At 45.1% G+C, this 17,754-nt stretch overlaps 1 protein-coding gene across 1 annotated transcript in view; it reads right to left on the reverse strand.

Annotated features, from left to right (window-relative positions):
* Nucleotides 1-17,754, reverse strand: part of LOC142454180 (ceruloplasmin-like) — a 46,261-nt gene that overhangs the window by 14,374 nt on the left and 14,133 nt on the right. The window contains exons 6-16 of the mRNA XM_075555559.1: nucleotides 16,194-16,359; nucleotides 15,597-15,727; nucleotides 14,909-15,049; nucleotides 14,336-14,547; nucleotides 10,207-10,357; nucleotides 9,311-9,523; nucleotides 6,662-6,869; nucleotides 5,185-5,324; nucleotides 3,352-3,480; nucleotides 1,358-1,464; nucleotides 21-222 (exon numbers count right to left, since the gene is read on the reverse strand). Coding sequence (XP_075411674.1) covers nucleotides 21-222; nucleotides 1,358-1,464; nucleotides 3,352-3,480; nucleotides 5,185-5,324; nucleotides 6,662-6,869; nucleotides 9,311-9,523; nucleotides 10,207-10,357; nucleotides 14,336-14,547; nucleotides 14,909-15,049; nucleotides 15,597-15,727; nucleotides 16,194-16,359 — 1,800 coding nt within the window. The remainder of the gene's footprint in view (nucleotides 1-20; nucleotides 223-1,357; nucleotides 1,465-3,351; nucleotides 3,481-5,184; nucleotides 5,325-6,661; nucleotides 6,870-9,310; nucleotides 9,524-10,206; nucleotides 10,358-14,335; nucleotides 14,548-14,908; nucleotides 15,050-15,596; nucleotides 15,728-16,193; nucleotides 16,360-17,754) is intronic.

Consider the following 17,754-nt stretch of genomic DNA (forward strand, 5'->3'; position numbering starts at 1 on the left):
TCAGACACAGCAGACATTACCGTGCATTTTGTTGCTGAGTTCAAACACATCATTCTCCCTGTCAATGGCGTCTGGGTCTGAAGCATAGGTATTGATGTTCTCTTTGAAGTACCAGGATATGTTCTCATCAAAAACCATGAAGTGAAGAACCCGGTGCAGAAGACTGGGGCTGGTGTCCTTGCGACATATGATCAAGGTGCCTATCAGTCCGCTGCTCAGATCCTGAGAAGGCAGAGCGAGATGATTACCTTACCATTGCCTTGTGAGTCATTACATGATAAGATTTTAGCTCACAATTTTAAAAAAAGTCAGATAATAAGATAGGTAGAATGGAGTTTTTGTTTGCGTGAGACCCCAGCCAGGGTTTTAATCACTGCAATTCTAAGGCTGAAGAGGTAAAGAGCAAACCGTTGAGCATGTTAAATATTTGATTTGAAGAACAATTGTGTTCTGTCTCATTGGAGTTGACGTCTGCAGAGAGCAGCTAACTTGTGTTTTAGACACGTTCTGCAGTGGACTTAGCAGCATTCTAAAAATCGCAATCAAGAGGCCGCACTTTGATTTGCATTACAATTACTTGGCATGGGGGCCAGCTGGCAGAGGATCTGAAGAGACGCACCAGCCCCCCAGCAGCTTTCTGCCAGCAGCTTGGGATTGTTTTCCTCATTTTGTGTGGGATCCTCTCTTTGTTTAGGTGTGTGATGCAGGGAGCGCAGAGGCCATGATCAGTTCAGAGAGGCAACTTTGGGTTTTAATGCAAATGAACTTGGACATAGAGTGGAGAGTTTGAAAAATACGTCTATTGATTTCTCATTAATCTTAGAATTTCTGAGCTCCCTGTTTTGTCCTCTGAAGCCCCAATCACATTCAATGGAGCAGAAGCTGGGCGATGCCACTCTAAGTAGATGTAGTCTCCAAGCCACAGCGGCCCTTGTGAAAATCTCATCAAACGAAGCCATCGTCATGTAATACTTTATTTTGCTCTAAAAAGTGCAAACTGGTGGCACATTAAAAGCTGAGTTGAATGTTGGCTACTTGATAGACCGTTTAGACAGAGCCCTAGTGGAGCAGGGGGCTGAGCGTTGGGCAGCTAAATGCAAGGTCAGCAGCTAGAGACCATCTGCAGCTCTGCAGGAGAAACCTGGGGCTTTCTGCTCCTTTCCAGATTTACAGTCTCAGAACCCCGGGGAGCAGTTCTCCTCTGTCCTATGGGACCATGACGAATTGGAATCACCTCTCCAGGAGTGAGCTGGAGGATTCCGTACACAACAAACAAACACAAACCAAGACAAATGTCTATTTCCAGGATTCATTGTAAGAGGGCATGAAATAAAAGCTAGTTTGATTTAAGATGTACCTTGACGTAGTCCACAGTTGAGAGGTAAATCCTAGGTATGCACTCAAAGTCCTTTGAGGTAGGACCGCCGCTTTCAGGAATCTTCCAGGTGTATGTCTGAATTTCTCCTACGGAAGCAAATACAGTGTGTTTCCATGCAGTCTTTTAAATAAGATATCTTGATGGAGAACCAGAGAATGATAACACGAAGCCCACGAATACCGTCTCAGTCCTAGCTTTCGCTTCTGGCTTCACTCACTGCTCTCCTAGCTTGGCCAGCTTAGTCAGCGTGCTTACATTGTCTGGGATGCAGCTTCCTTGGAGATTGAAAAGGGGGACTTCAGGATCCAGTGAGATGTTGCATCTGAAGCTTTCGGCGTTGCCTTATCTGGGCCACAGTGTGAAGTCAGTGTCATGTCAGTGCTGGCTCCCACGCTTCCTACGTTCTCATCCCAGCCCAGGGCACTTGGGAGGCATCCCATCTTCAGAATTTCTTAGAGGGTTGGTTGGACAACAATTTGTTACGGCTGCATCTCTGCCCAACTCTTCCTCCCGCCCAGTCCTCCTTCCTACTCTCCTCTCCCTAGTCACTGAGCCCAGAGACATGATCCTAAAGATCATACAAACCTCTTGCATATGAATCTTTATTTCATTGCCTGCTGTATGAACGTTTTATTTTTTAATCAATTTATTAGGGGCTCATACAACTCTTATCTCAATCCATACATACATCAATTGTGTAAAGCACATCTGTACATTCATTGCCTTCATTATTCTCGAAACATTTGCTCTCCATTTAAACTCCTGGCATCAGGTCCTCATTTTTCCCCCCCCCTCCCCGCGTGCCCCTCCCTCATGAACCCTTGATAATTTATAGATTATTATTTTGTCTGTTAGACGTCTCCCTTCACCCACTTTTCTGTTGTCCGTCCCCCAGGGAGGAGGTCACATGTAAATCCTTGTAATTAGTTTCACCTTTCCAACCCACCCTCCCTCTGCTGTATGAACATATTAATTAAAAGGCAACAATTTTCTTCTGAGCTGATTATGGTGCATAACGAGTTGTACAGTGGTGAAGGCAACAGAGTGCCGATACGTGAGGTTCACCGGGTCTCCCGAGCGATTCCACTCTCTTCAGTCCCCTCTCTCATCTTGCAGTCAATGCCTATCACAGTACCTGACTTGGATCGATGGGTAGGAGCAGCCGGCAGTTGGACCAGAGCAGAAAGGCTAGGAGAGCTACCTTCAAGGAGAATTCATATGCCAAGCGAGGTGGGTCCTGAAGACCAAAGGAATACTCGCTTCACATCTTTGCTCAGGGCCCCAAACTCAACTTGCAAAAAGGGCTCCCTTCTACACTTCCTTAAGACCCTTCTTACTGGTCTGTGGATCTTGCTCCTCTAGGACTGCGCTCATGTTTAAGAAAGAACATTTGCACCCTTGTGCTGCCCCAAAGCGCTGTTGTTGTCCTTGGGTGCTGTAGGGAATGGCTTTGACTTAAAGAGATCCTATGCATAACAGGACATAACACTGTCCACACTGTCCTGTCCTAACAATCATCCTGCTTGAGTGCACTGTTACCGGAAGGGGTCGTCTTCCAGCACCATAGGAGACTACCTTCCACTGGCATTTGCAAGGGCCCCAGTGGCTAATCCTAAATTGGTGGCATTATTGGGTAGGCATTAGACTGCTAACTCTAGGGTCTGCTGGCAGGAAGAGGGATGAGGCTCTCTGCTCCCCTAAAGAGTTACAGCCTTGGAACCTTATAGAAGATCGCTACTAATTTGGAATCTACTTGATGGCAATGGGGAGCATCCTTCAGAAGTAGGTCATCTATTCCTTCTTCCTACTCTGTTCCTAGTCTGGAGGCTCCACTGAAACCTGTTCCCCGTGAGAGACCCTGCTGGCATTTTAAATTCCAACGGCCTAGTGTCCAGCATCACAGCACCATGGGGCCAACTGACCTAGGAGGGAGGACAAGAGTTTTGGGATTTTTATTGCCCCAAAGCAGTTACCTGGCTGTGTGGGGACAGGAATGGTATAGTTGGTTTCCACTCCATGAGCATGAATGGAGTATGGTCTTGAGGCTTTGTTTTTAAATAGGATCCGGAGTACAGAACCAGGGTTGAGAATTATTAATGGACCTACGGAACACAAAACAGGGAAATGTACACGATAACTTTTGGTTTGTTGTTCATTGTAAGTGGCGTCACCTGCCCTCTCAATTATTTATACATTCTTTCCACAATGGCTTAATCTCACCCTCTTACTGAATATTCAGCCAAATGAAACACCAACACATTTCATAAGTGGATCATTGTTGATTTATGAAACACGGGTTTTCCCCCAGGAAAAATTGAAATCATCTGGGTTTTTTTTAATAAGTGCCGTCACTAGAAAGTTTCCTCTGATAAGCAAACTCAAGAGGTGGACGTAGAGCCGCAGAGTACAAGTTCATTCTGAGCAGTACCTCATGTCATCTAGTCCCAGCCAGGAAATGGTCTTCAGTGTCAATTTGAGGATTAAGAGTGTAGGGGTGGAGTCTAGCCTGTCAATCAGTATATAACCAATGAGCCTTCTGTGTGGGCATGACCTTCTCCTGAGGATTCTGGGAATGCCTGTATTTCCTCCTTGGAGGCAGGAGACACACTCTCTCTCTCTCTCTCTCTCTCTCTCTCTCTCTCTCTCTCTCTCTCTCTCTCTCTCTCTCTCTCTCTCTCTCCACTCACTCCCTGAGAGACTACAAGACTCATGGAACTATACTAGTGCCCTGAGCTAGAGAAGCCACGTGGATTTGCCTGCCAGCGCCGAGATGCTTACGCTGCCACTGGATCCACAAAACTTCCCACCCACTGGTCTGTGATCTTCCTGCATTCAGCATCATTGTGTGTGTTTCGTGAGTCTGAAGGGGACTTGATTGATTGGTATCGGACATATGGGTTAATATTGGAATTATAGACTTGATCTGGGCTGGGATGTTTTCTCATTATTCAATTGCTCTTGTAGTTAAAGCTCTTTCGTATACACGGGTCAGTGTCCATGCATTTGTTTCCCTTGTCTACCCAGACAAACATAGATATATACATAGGCAGCAGGCCTGAAGCAAGGTCTGGGGATATGGAAATGTCATAGGCGAGTGCCTTGTGGTGACTCTCATAGATTTCCTAACTGGTCAGCCGAAGGTGGCCGTTTTCGTCACTCTTGGACAGAGGTGAGGGGAGACACTTAACTTTAGACAAACAAAAACATCCCTCTCCCAACTGTGTTAGGTTTCACTGGGCTGTGTCTCAATTTTATGACCCCTATAGGCCATTCCTAAGGTCTCTCACAGATGTAGAGCTCCTTGGATTCCAACGACAAGAAGCCAGGTAATTTGAAGATGATCTTTTCTTTTCGTTCTTTCTTTCTTTCTTTCTTTCTTTCTTTCTTTCTTTCTTTCTTTTCTATCATCTCTATTCCCATGAAACCATCTTAGACCATTTTTCTGATCTCAGTAAAAATGCCCATTAAGAAAGACATTAGAATTAGGTACCCTCTCCACTGCCAGGGTTTTCTTCAATGAATGCAACACACTCTAGTGCCGTGGTTCTCAACCTGTGGGTCGCAACCCCTTTGGGGGTCAAATGACGCTTTCACAGGGGTCACCCAATTCATCACAGTAGCAAAATGACAGTGATGAAATAGCAACGAAAATAATTTTATGGTTGGGGGTCACCACAATATGAGGAACTGTATTCCCGGGCCGTGGCTCTAGGAAGGTTGACAACCACTGCTCTAGAGGCTGGGCACGGAAGAAAAACTGGAACCCCACCTTAAAGTACAGTCCATACAAGTACCCGGTCCAATACCTAGTATATCCAGATGTTTTTCATCCTCACTTCTCTTCGCTTGCTTTGTGAATGTTATATCCTCATACTCACAGTATACCACTTTCTTGTATCTTGTCCCAAGAAACATGTCAGTTGTAGCTGTATATATGACTGTTTGACTTTTAGAAGATGAAAATAAAACAGAAAACACAAATTCAGTTATTTTAACCATTTAAATAGGCAAAGTACCCCGATGTAAGAAATTCTTATGGAAATGAAACAACTTATTCACCAAAATTGTTTAACTGTGGAAATAAATAATTTTTCTAAATATATGAATTCTGGCAAGATTGGGCATTCACACTGCATTGGAAAGCATGTTTTCAAGAGGAACCTTTAGTTTTTATAAAGGAGAAGTAGCAAGAAAGGACCAAGGAGCCCGCATGACACAGTGGCTAAGCATGCATCTGCTAACTGAACGACTGGCAGAGCCCTGTAGCGGCTGTGCAGGGGAAATGCGTGGCTGCTACTCCACTTCTTGGGAGATTTACGGTTGGGGAAAACGTACGGGGCTAAGTCTGCTCTGTTCTAAAGGAATGCATGAGTCAGAATGAACTAAATGACAGAGTTTGGTTTGGGGGTTTGGTAAGAGAAGAGGCCGGAGAAAGAACGAAAACTTTACAAAACTTGACAAAAGCAGAAAACCCAGGGTCTTCAAATCAAAGACAAAGGAAACAGCTGAGTGATCGCAAATGTCGACGGCGGTCCAAGTCATGCTTACCATTTCTCAGGATGTGAGATCGGATGATAACTTATGAAAAAATGTAAGAAATGGACAGGCAGGAGGCATCAGAGCGCAGCAAATGGACGCTATGCAGACACCGAGCACTTTGGAGTTACGTATAGTTACAAGGATCATACACACAAAAACCGACCCGATAAATCAATGTACCCTAACCAAATGCACACACACATTCATCCCAATCACACAAGTCAGAAGCCATTTACAATCGACTGTATCCTAAACACACAACACCAATGCCAACATACACATGCACATCCTAATCAAACCAAACTCACTGCCGTTCATTCCATTCTGACTCAGAGACAGACCCCATGGAGCGTCTCCCAGGTTATAAATCAGGTAGTGGTTTCCTGTTGGGCTGCTAACTGCGGGGTGTGCAGTTCGAAACCACCAGGCATTCTGAGGGGAAAGACGAGGCTCTCTACTCCCACGAACAGTTGCCGGCTCAAACCCAGCGCAGCAGTTTTACCCTGTCCTATAGGGTCGCCATGAGTCAGCATTGACTCGATGGTAGTGACTGAGTTTCAAATGATCATGGGAACACAGAGCCTCGTCTTTCTCTCACAGTTAGCGACCTGTGGTTAGCAGTCCCACGCTCACCAGCGGTCTCCGCCACCAGGTCCCATGCGCATGCATGCCCTAGAAGAGGGAGGGGGCAGTGAATGGACCCAGAGGAGTCCTTCTGAAAGACAGATGAGCGGATCACCGTACTTGTCTCCCTGTAAGGAGTGCAGTTCGTGCTCCCACTTCCTGTTGGGAACGTAGTCCCATGTGACTTCCTCAGCCGCGATGTAGATTGTTCTCACGTCCTGGTCCAGGGCCTGCACTGGGATTGGCTGCTGACACTGCTTCACGACGTATTTGTGCTTCATGCCGCCCTGAAAGTGCTCAGTTGTCAAGCACATGACATTGAAAACCCCTGGAGAGGAGAAGGGAACATGGCTCACAGTCCCGCCATCAGGTATCTCCACGGTAAAGCCATTGACCCGGCATTGCCCCCACCCCCCCACCCCCCCAAACATAGACGCAGGATCATTCGTTTCATCCTTTATCAACTCAACAAACACTTATGGGGCATCTTCTATGTGTCAGGCCTATTTTTAGGCACGTGGGAAAGATCCATGAATGAACAAATCAGAAATCTTTGTGTTCAGAGTGTACGTCGTGGCAGAGTGTGGAGACAGACAATAGCTCTATTGGTTAACATTGTTCTTGCTTTTGTTTTTAGCGTGTCGGAAGGTGATACCGAGTGAAAAGGGAAACAAGTAGGCCGGTGCGATCAAGATCACGAATTCCGAACGCGGAGGGTTTGAGGGAGCGGTGAGTCTGTTGCACGGAGTCATAAAGGCGGGCCTGGCTGCGGGGAAGACACTTGAGTGAAAGCTGCAGAGCATGAGTTGGGCTAGCTTGGGAAAGAGCCACCAGGCAGAGGAAACGGGGAGAACATGCTTCCCGAAGCAAGCTGAAGCCTGCTTGCTGCGACATCCCCGGGACCTCTGTGCCGGAGTGGAATGAGCCCAAGGAGCCTACCAGGGGGCCAAATCCACACGCAGTGGAGGCCCTGGTCATGAGGGGCCTTGTGGGTTAATGTCAAGTCTGCAGTTTTGATGACCGGGCATGTGGGATTTTCAGTAAACAGTGAAGACAGGCTGGGCCTGTTGGCTGAAACTAGATCAGGGGGGTAAAGGGTGAAGCTGGGGCCACGTGGATGTTGTCAGCTGCCGTCAAATGCGTGGCTGCTTCACCGCGGCCTCGTGCACAATGGGGTGGGGCATTGTGGTCCACGGGGCTTTCGTGGGATGATTTTTTGGAAAGTAGGTGCCAAGTCTTTCTTTGTAGTCCATCTTAGTTGGGAAGGTTCACTGAAACAGGGTCCACCTCATAGCAATCAGTCCGGCTCCCTGCCAGACAGGTGTTGGCTAGGCTTGGTGTTCACTTGGTTGGGAATTGAACCCACTCCACACAGAAAATGAGAAGTCTACCGATCCACCATTGGTGCCTAGGAAGACCTTTCTTAGCAGGGCATTAAAATCGTCCAGGAGCATTATTTAGATCAGGGTGGAAGCAAGGAGCCAAAGGATGCTGACAATACTCATACTAATCTTGTAAACAACAACAACAAAGCAAACCAACACACACACAACCCAGCACACAATAGCTACAACAGCTCAGCCTCATTTAGAACAGCACATTATCATGTTCTTTCTTCTACTTTGGTAATTTTATGCCTAAAGACTTCTTTTATTTTGAAAAGGGAAGATTTGTCTAATTTTATTTTGTTGAGCGCATGCGTGGTGAAACACAGTGTCTATGTACAATTTAACCACACTGATGCCATTCTTGCTGCTGCCCAGCCATCTGCATCCTCTCTCATGAACACACTAGTGACCCCAGAAGGCCTCTGTCCAATCTTTCAAGTGCACGGTGCACATGTGATCACACCCAGACTGGCGTGAAAACATCATCGGCAGGCTGACTTGAAAACAATTGTACGGGATATTTTTGAGTGAAGAAGAAAAAGGTTTTAATATCCTTCCAGGTAACTGGGTAGAATTTTTTGTTACAACACCCAGACTTGACAAATGGTTGTTTTCTCAATACTTTTTTCTACTTTTACATGAAAATCGATTGGACTCTTTCACATATAATCCCAAGCCCCGATGATTGTGGTTTTGTACACTCGGCTTCATTTTTATGTATAAAAACCCTCACTTCTCAGACTGCTGGAACATTTTAAAATGTGTTGCTCAGTTTGATCTGTCCCCACCCACCCACACACCACTTTCTTTTCACTTTTAACATAACCTAAGTTCTGTTCAGTGCTAGTCAGTCACCACCATCAAGTTGATTCCGACTCATAGTGACCCTATAGGACAGGGTAGAACTGCCCCTGTGGGTTTCTGAGACTGGAACTTTTCATGGGAGCAGAAAGCCTTGTCTTTCTCATATGGGGTAGCTGTGGAGCACCTGGTCATTTTGAGCTGCTGACCTTTCAATTAGCAGTCCAACGCATCACCCCAGGAGGCAGGGCTCCTGTTCAGTGCTACCATTCAGGTTAAAATGTGACCGAACGTCTTTGGGGATTTTGAAGAGTGTGGCCTGAATTATAGCTTGGACGTCAGCAATCAGGAACGAGGAGGAGCTTCGGGGAATTATATTTATAACAAAACGACCTGCTATGCACTTACTTGAGTTATAATCCTAGAAGTTACATAGATAGAGCAGGGCGAAAGGAGATTTTTTAGCATTGCTTGTCAGTTCAGTTTCTTTTTTATACAAACAGAATATGAATGCATACAAAGACCATGTTGATACGGTTTAGGACATGTTTCTGGCTGAAAAAGAAGATCCACCACTTACCTGCAGAATCAGGTGTCATCGCAAGAGTCTGGGACATGTGGGGATGGAGACTGACAGTGTCCATCCTTGAGCCTAAGGAAATGAAGGTATTTCCTCCAAAATAGATCCCGTGTAAATCTTTCTCCGATCCCACACTGAGAACATGCCATGAAACGTTGTCTCCCACACACATATCCAATCCAGGCAGGTTTCCATACATGTACCCATTTAGAGCTGGAAGACATTTGTGACAAAGAGCATTTCATTTTCCAGGTGCTTGGCATCCTTTGAAATGAATAAAACTCTAATTATAAAACAGAGTTCATTCATGTAAGAATTTGACCACAAACATTTATGATTTTCCAAGTTTTGGTCACAGGAGAGCCACTCCATTGAGAAGCCGCATTGGCATTCAAGAATCAGAGAATGACAGATTACGTGGCACTTCAGGGATCATCTAATTCAGCCTCTTCTGTTTAGAGTTGAGGAACTGAGGAGAGCGAGGCAGCGACATGCCTAGTGATGTTCAGCTAACGGATGGAATTGTTAAGACCAGAATCCAAGTCTCAGAATCTGCACCAACACATACCACTACCCTCCACAATCTTGCAGAACCAACTAACAATGCAACAAGTACCCATCTCCCCCCTGGCCATATAAATAGAGTAATTTACCACTCGTCTGTCTCACATTTAGCTATATCTAATACCTAAGAGACATATTTAGTAAATTGAATGCAAAATAGACACTCAAGTGGGTAATAATTTATTAGAAAATTTATATGAAAGGAAACATGAATTTGGTTAATCAGCCATTGAGGGTGCCTATAAGTCTCTCTTAAACAGCCTGTAATTTTCTAGGCAGAATGAAATCAAATAACTTTAATTCATGTGTTTTAGAAATTAGATGTCACTTACAGTACATCTTGTTAGACTCTTGGAAGGCTGGGTCTTCTTTATCCACCTTTTCAGGCTGTGTAGTAAATGTTCTGATATTTTCACTTAAGAGATGACTTTCATTTTCATCGAATATTGTGGCAAGCAGGTAGAATTCTTTGTCTACTCCTTTCTGTGGAAAATGATAGTAAAAGAGACACAATGTATAGCTGGTCCTCATGAATAGTTCATTTGCACCCAGGAGTTATCTTAGAAGGGGATTTGCATACTTTGGGAAATATGACTGCTGGAATATCCAGTTTGTGGACACGTCTGTTAAGGTACAAATCCAAGTGAATGGATTTATCACAGAACCAACTTGAAATTATCTAACTTGCTAAACTTCATAAAGTTAAACGGTATAATAAAAATAGTCTATATGATCTTTTACACCAGATGATAAGAAAGACTGTGGAAAGCATGTTAAATAAGGTGTTTCTAGAAAGTCTGGATCTTTAGGTTTTGCAAAGAGATTACATACGTGTACGTATTTATCCTTTTAGATAAAATATAAAAGTGATATGTTCCATGGGAATTCTGACATTTTTATTTGACTTTTATGATATTCATACATGTAAATATATTTACATATAAGTATGCCTGTGTTTACTTTGGGGATGTATAAGGTTTCATTAAACATAAACGCTTATATAAATCCAATAAAGAACTTAGACAGTAGCTGACTTTGCAGTGAGGAGGAAGAACTCATCTAGTAAGCATTTCTGAGCACTTGCTTCCTGCCACAGAAAGGCTGTGGTTGTTACAAAAATGAAGAAAGCCCGTGTGTGCTCTCAGGACACGGTGGTCCAGGTCAGTGGTTCTCAACCGTCTTCAAGCCCCGGTCCTTTAACAGAGTTCCTCATTTCGTGGTGACCTCCAGACATAAAATTATTCTTGTTGCTACTTCATCATTGTCATTCTGCTACTGTTATGAATTGGGCGAACCCTGTGAAAGGGGTCGCGACCCACAGGTTGAGAACCGCTGGTCTAGGCTGAGAGAACATAAAATTACAACTGAACTCACTGCTGTCTCATTGATGCCGGCTCATAGCGATCCCATAAGACAGGGCAGAACTGCCCTGTGAGCTTCTGAGACTCTTTATGGGAGTCGAAAGCCCATCTTTCTCGTGAGGAATGGCTGGTACTTTGACCTGCTGCCTTTGTGGGTGGCAGCCCGACATGTAAGCACTACGTGACCAGGACTCCTCAGCCAGAGAGGTACCAGTGAAAATGGTCATGTGGTTTCCTAAACACACATGCAAAGGACTAAAGAGAGCAAATTAATGAGACAATTTCCAAAGGAAGGGATCCTCAGGCTGAGTCTTAAAAACCCAACCTAAATTCATTGCCATGGAGTTAATTCTGACTCATAGCGATCCTACAGGATAGGGTAGAACTGCCCTGTGTGTGGGTTTACAGGAATAGAAAGCACGTCTTTCTACCATGGAGTGGATGGTGGTTTAGAACTGCTGACGTTGGTGGTTAGCAGGCAAACGTGAAACTCACTAAGCCACCCGGGCTCCCTAGGGTATGAAAAATGTCTCCTCCGTGACATCCTGCACTGACCCATAGCCCTCCAGGGGACAATAGTGGAGACACAGTGTGAGATTTGTGCCCAAGCTGACCCCACCACACTGAGGCAAAACACTAAGGGCGTGCAACAGAACAGCAAGGGGAACAGAGCAAGGAAATCTCGAGGGAGTATCAAAAATAGACTTTGGGGCCAGGGCATAGCACCCTATCAGACCCGACCGGAAATCACTTCTAAAGGTTAACAAATGGACCTTAAACTATTTACAAGATTTTCTTTCTTTTTTTGTTTTTGAGTTTATGTGTCACTGGCTTTTTGTTGTTGTTGTTGCCATCATTGTTTTGCTTTTCTGTGTTGCTTTGTTTGGTGCCATCTTGTTTATATGTGCATATTATTATCTCTGCAGGTCTATCTAGATAGGATAGGCTGGATAAACAATGTGGAGAAGAAAACAACAGGACCGATGGTTCCAGGGGGGCCATGGGAGAGGAGGAGGTGGGGGAAAGGAAGTGGTGTTAACCAACCCAAGGACAAGGGAACAACCAGTGATTCAAAACCAGTGGCAAGGAGGGTGTGGGAGGCCTGATAGGGAGTGATCAAGGTCAATGTAACCGAGAGGAATTACTGAAACCCAAATGAAGGCTGAGCATGGTAGTGGGACAAGAGGAATGCAAAAGGAAATAGAGGAAAGAACTAGGAGGCAAAGGGTGTATATAGAGGCCTAAATGCAGGCATGTACATATGTAAATATATGTAGATATGATGATGGGGAAATAGATCTGTGTGCATATATTTATAGGTTTAGTATTAAGATAGCAGATGGACATTTGGCCTCCACTCAAGTACTCCGTCAATACAAGAAGACTCTGTTCTATTAAACTGACATTCCATGATGCTCACATTCCCGACACAATAACTGAAGACAAATGTGTCCATAAGCAAGTGTGGTGAAGAAAGCTGATGGTGTCCAGCTATCAAAAGATATAGCACCTGGGTCTTAAAGGCTTGAAGATAAACAAGCAGCCATCTAGCTCAGAAGCAACAAAGGCCACCTGGAAGAAGCACACCATCCTGTGTGATCACAAGGTGGCAAAGGGATCAGGTATTAAGCACCAAAGAACAGAAAATCATGTCATGGTGAGTGAGGGGGAGAATGGGGTGGGGACCCAAGGCCCATCTGTAGGCAACTGGACATCCCTTTGCAGTGGAATTGTGGGGAGGAGACGAGCCAGTCAGGGTGCAGTGTAGCATCAATGCAATATACAACTTTCCTCTAGTTTTTAAGCCCTTCTTCCCCCCCCACCTCCCACACACACACTATCATGATCCCAATTCTACCTTACAAACCTGAACAGACCAGAGCATGCACACTGGTGCAGATAGGAACTGGAAACACAGCGAATACAAGGCGGATGATCCCTTCAGGACCAGTGGTGAGAGTGGTGATACCGAGAGGGTGGAAGGAAGGTGGGTTAGAAAGGGGGAACAGATTACAAGGATCTACATGTGACCTCCTCCCTGAGGAACAGACAACTGAAAAGTGTGTGAAGGGAGACAGTGGACGGTGCAAGATATGAGAAAATAATAATTTATAAATTATCAAGGGTTCATGAGGTAGGGGCGAGGGGTAAGGGAGGGGAAAATTGAGGAGCTGATACCAAGGACTTAAATGGAAAGCAAATGTTTTGAGAATGATGAGGGCAATGAATGTACAAATGTGCTTGACACAATGGATGGATGTATGGATTGTGATAAACGTTATATGAGTCCCCAATAAAATGATTTAAATATAACAACAATAAAAAAAAGTCTCCTCATTTTGGCAGACAAACCAGTGAGGAAAGTTCATGCCCAAACAGCCGAGTCGATCTGACGCCTCTCAAAGACTCTTCCACCACTTGTCTGTTTGTCTGTCTGTCGTACCATGATGGCTCTCATGCTGCTGCTAGGTCACTGGCATTTCAAATAGAGGGACACTCAAAGTGGATAGCTCCCAGCAGTGTTTTCAGACGAAGAACAGAGTCAGAAGGAGGAATGAACTGTCTCCCTCTCAGAGATTAGCCACTGAGGACCTTTGAATAGCTGCAGAACACGGTCAGATAGAATGCTGAAAGATGAGTCCCTCAATGGGAAGGCATTCAAAATACAACTGAGGAAGAGTTACCTCCTCAAAGTGGACTTGACCACCATGACATAGTGGTGTTGGACCACTGAGCGTGGGTAAGCGTTGGACCACTCATTAACCATAAGATGGCTGGCTGGAACCCACCAACAGTTGCCAGGGGGAAAGGATGAAGATGTAAAGATTCACAGGCTGGAAACCCTGTATCGGGTCACTATGAGTTAAAATCAACTAGAAGGCAGGGTGTTGGGTTTTGTTTTTATGAACGTGTCAGGGTGGGTGCCTATCAAACAGAGAAAGACACAAAGTTAGAGTTCAGGAGAGACTGGAATTGGGAGACACACACAAAGACCTCTGATTCCTGAGACCTGGGACAGTGCCATTCTTGTGTGGTTCTGCCTCACGTATCTCTCATCAGGGCATACGTCATGCGCAGGTATGCAGATCTCATGACGTACCTGTTTACCATCTGGTCCAAGACTCCCAGGTCTGCACACGAGAAGAGGCCCGACCAGGCCGCTGTTGGTGTCTCTTTTCTCGTTTGTCGACGAGTAGTATAACCAGGTCAAGCAGTCAGGGTCAGTGGGGGTGGGACCCACCTCTGTGGGAACATGCCACGTGTACACAAATCGTGTGCCAGGATTTACATGTGAGGACTGTGCAGGGTCACCTAGGAAGAAATAGGTACTGATCAAAGGGAGTGCAGTACCGTAAGAAAACTAGTCTGGACTGGGAGATGTCCCCGTGAGCCAGGATTGGGGTTGTGTACCTTGGGCCCTAGTGGAATTGGCAATGGAAGGAATTGTCACCGTGATGAGTATACAAAGTTGTCATGATGTTCTAAGTGAGCTGTACACCAGTTTTACCACGAGCTTTATTTTGTTGCTCAGGTGGTCTGCTCCTAGAAAGATTTCAGCCTCGGAAGCCCTCTGGATCAGTTCTACTCTGTCGTATAGAGTCCGTCTGAGTTGGAACCGCTAGACTACGCACAACACCACCATCACTTACGTGCACGCTCCTCGAAGACTTACGTTCTCCAGGTGTTCTGTAGAATGAGCCTTCATTGCTCTTGCTATAGCGCAGCCCATGAGGCTGAATGCTGAGCGGCACGGAAGCATTGTTGTAGAAAGTGACCTGGATGCTCTGCCCTACTTCTGCCTTGAGGACAGGGCCTGAAAATCAAAAGTGTTAGTAAGTGTGCTTGGTTTCCATAAACTCGATCGGTCACGCTGTGTTATTTGAGCAGAGTCCCCGGGTGGTACAAACAGTTAATGCAATTGGCTGTTGACAGAAAGGTTGGAGGTTTGAGTCTACCCAGAGACACCTTGAGAAAGAGGCCTATTTCCATTGAAAAACTCTCCAAAGCACAATTCTACTCTAACACACACCAGTTGATCGGCGTCAGAACTGACCCAATAGCAACTGGTTGGTTACTTGAGCAAGGCTCAGTAGCCGGGGTGGTGCTATGGTGAATCCAGTATGTCCAAGAGCTAGATGATGGAGAATCTTGGAAAAAAATTTTGGATTCAATAACTACATGCCTCTCTGTGGATTGATAGGAGCAAAAGAATGAAGTGGATGGAAGGCATTGGGTACATCCGAATGCTTTGTTGTCTTAAGACTCTGGGTCTCCACAGCTGTCAGTTGGTATCACCTATTCTGATTTCTAGAATATGGTTCGGGGAGTTTGTCGCCCGCAAGCTGTGCGGAGGCTCTTACCAAGGACTCCATAATGCTCTTCTCTTGCCTTCTGCTCTGTGAAGGAAGCATTTGTGTATTCGCGGTAAACGATTTTTCTGTAAGTCCCTCCAATCCTGGTATCACCCCTTTCGAAATAGATCTTGGATTCACTGTGCAGATAAAGTAAGGGCACAAGGAACTTTTACACGAACTTGTAGTGATGGCGTGAAAAGAAGCAAGAATCTGCCCACATTTGGTCGCAAAGCTTGTGATTTCTTCCCAACCAAGTCCTATTTCATCAGTATGTTTTGATAAAAAGAAGCCTTCACTCTTTTTCACAGGGAGCTGTGTTATACAAAGGAGCCCCGGTGGTATAGCAGGTCACACATTGGGCTGCTAAGGACAAGGTCAGCAGTTTGAATCCACCGGCCGCTACACAGGTGATTAATGAAGCCTTAGGATCTAGTCAACATTTCCAGCCTCCCAAATCCCAAGGGGCAATTCTACTCTTGTTGTACTGGGCTGATATGTATTGGAATCCACTCCAAGGTGGTGGGTTTGGATTTTATGTGTGTGTGTTATAAAAAAAAAGATCTTTATTATTGAATCATAATTATTTCAAACAATGAGGGGTACCTTCCAGGCGCGGTTAATTTGCTTCCGGTGAAAAAATTTATACCGGATGGAGCATAGTTCCACAGAATATCTTCAGCAGCAATGTAGTAATGTTTCACATTTGTGTGGGAAATGTTTGTGGAGGTATTTTGGCAATTCTGTACATCGAAAAAAGCCCCCATGCTTTCTGAAAAACAGTAAATCCAAATGATTAAAAACAATTTAAACAATTTTCTAAGCCCACATTAAAAAAATTAACCAACAAGATTGAAGTTTCCCTTTTCTTTGAGACATCTGAGGCATTTTATTTAGGGAATTTGGATAAAATCATAAAATATGTGATCAATAAACTTGCTGCCATTGAGTTGATTCTGACCCTATCAGACCAAGTCAAACTATCCTAGATCGTTTCCAATGCCCACAGAAGTAGGCTGTTACATCACCCCTCCACAGATCGACTGGTGGGTTTGAACCGCGGACCTTTTGGATAACAGCCAACCTCTTTAACCACTCTGCCACCCATGCTCCCAAGCCAGGATGCAAAGATGAATACTAAAAAGACATATATAACTAGAAAATCGTAACCAGCATTAGACCAAGAGGACATTTGCCTATAGAGAAGAATTTGAGAAACTATATGGCCCTAAACAATTTCCCCTTCAGTCCTTGAGTGATTACAGAGTTGCATGGTCCTCTCTCTCCCACATCCCTGGCAGGGGCATAAACAAGGACAATAAAATACAACGGAGCCCACTGCCGTCAAGTGCCTCTGACTTACACCGAGCATACGGACATAGTAGAACTAGCCGCCAGGCTGTCACGGCTGGAATCCGGGGAGCAGAGTGCTACATCTTTCTCCCACAGAGCGACTGGCCTTTTGGTTAGCAGCTGAGCATCTCATCATTTTGCCCCATGTCCCTTCCAGCGGGGCGCTGACATACTCCCTCCTGACAAATACTTGGTTAGCTGTCTGACTCGTGCAGCATTGTGCCAACCAAAGGATGGATATTAGAAGAGAAACATTGGTGCTCAGAACAATAAGCTGCCCCCTTTTTTTTTTTTCTACCAATATTTAAGTCTACAGCTCTTGTCACTGTATGACTGCAAAAGACAGACACTTACAAAGTCAGAGTCAGAGTTGGTCCTTATCAACCTCCCATTGAGTCCATTCTGACTTGAATGACCACGGCCTAGGTTTTCCAGGGCTTTGTTATCTGACCGGAGCCAACAGGCTCCTTTCTCTCTCTCAAGGCTGCTGTTCGGTTTGATCACTGACCTTGAGGTTAGGAGGACAAAGCTTACTTCACAGAGTCATGGATTATCATTGGGATATGAAAAGTTCAATAATTGCAAGCCTGCTGATCACATTAAGCGGAGTGTATGACTGAAGAGACAAACTAAAACAAGGACGTTTTCTGGATTGGAATGAAGTCCCTGGGCGGTATGATCATTTGTGCTCAATCACTAACGTCAAGGTTGGTGCTCTGAAACCACCCAGCAATATCACGTGAGGGCTAAGGTGTGCCTGGCCCAAGCTGGGGTATTTTCATTCGCCTCTTATGCTGTGTGGCATTTGGTCATT

Source organism: Tenrec ecaudatus, chromosome 8, assembly GCF_050624435.1.
Source record: "Tenrec ecaudatus isolate mTenEca1 chromosome 8, mTenEca1.hap1, whole genome shotgun sequence".
In the NCBI taxonomy this organism is placed as follows: domain Eukaryota; kingdom Metazoa; phylum Chordata; class Mammalia; order Afrosoricida; family Tenrecidae; genus Tenrec; species Tenrec ecaudatus.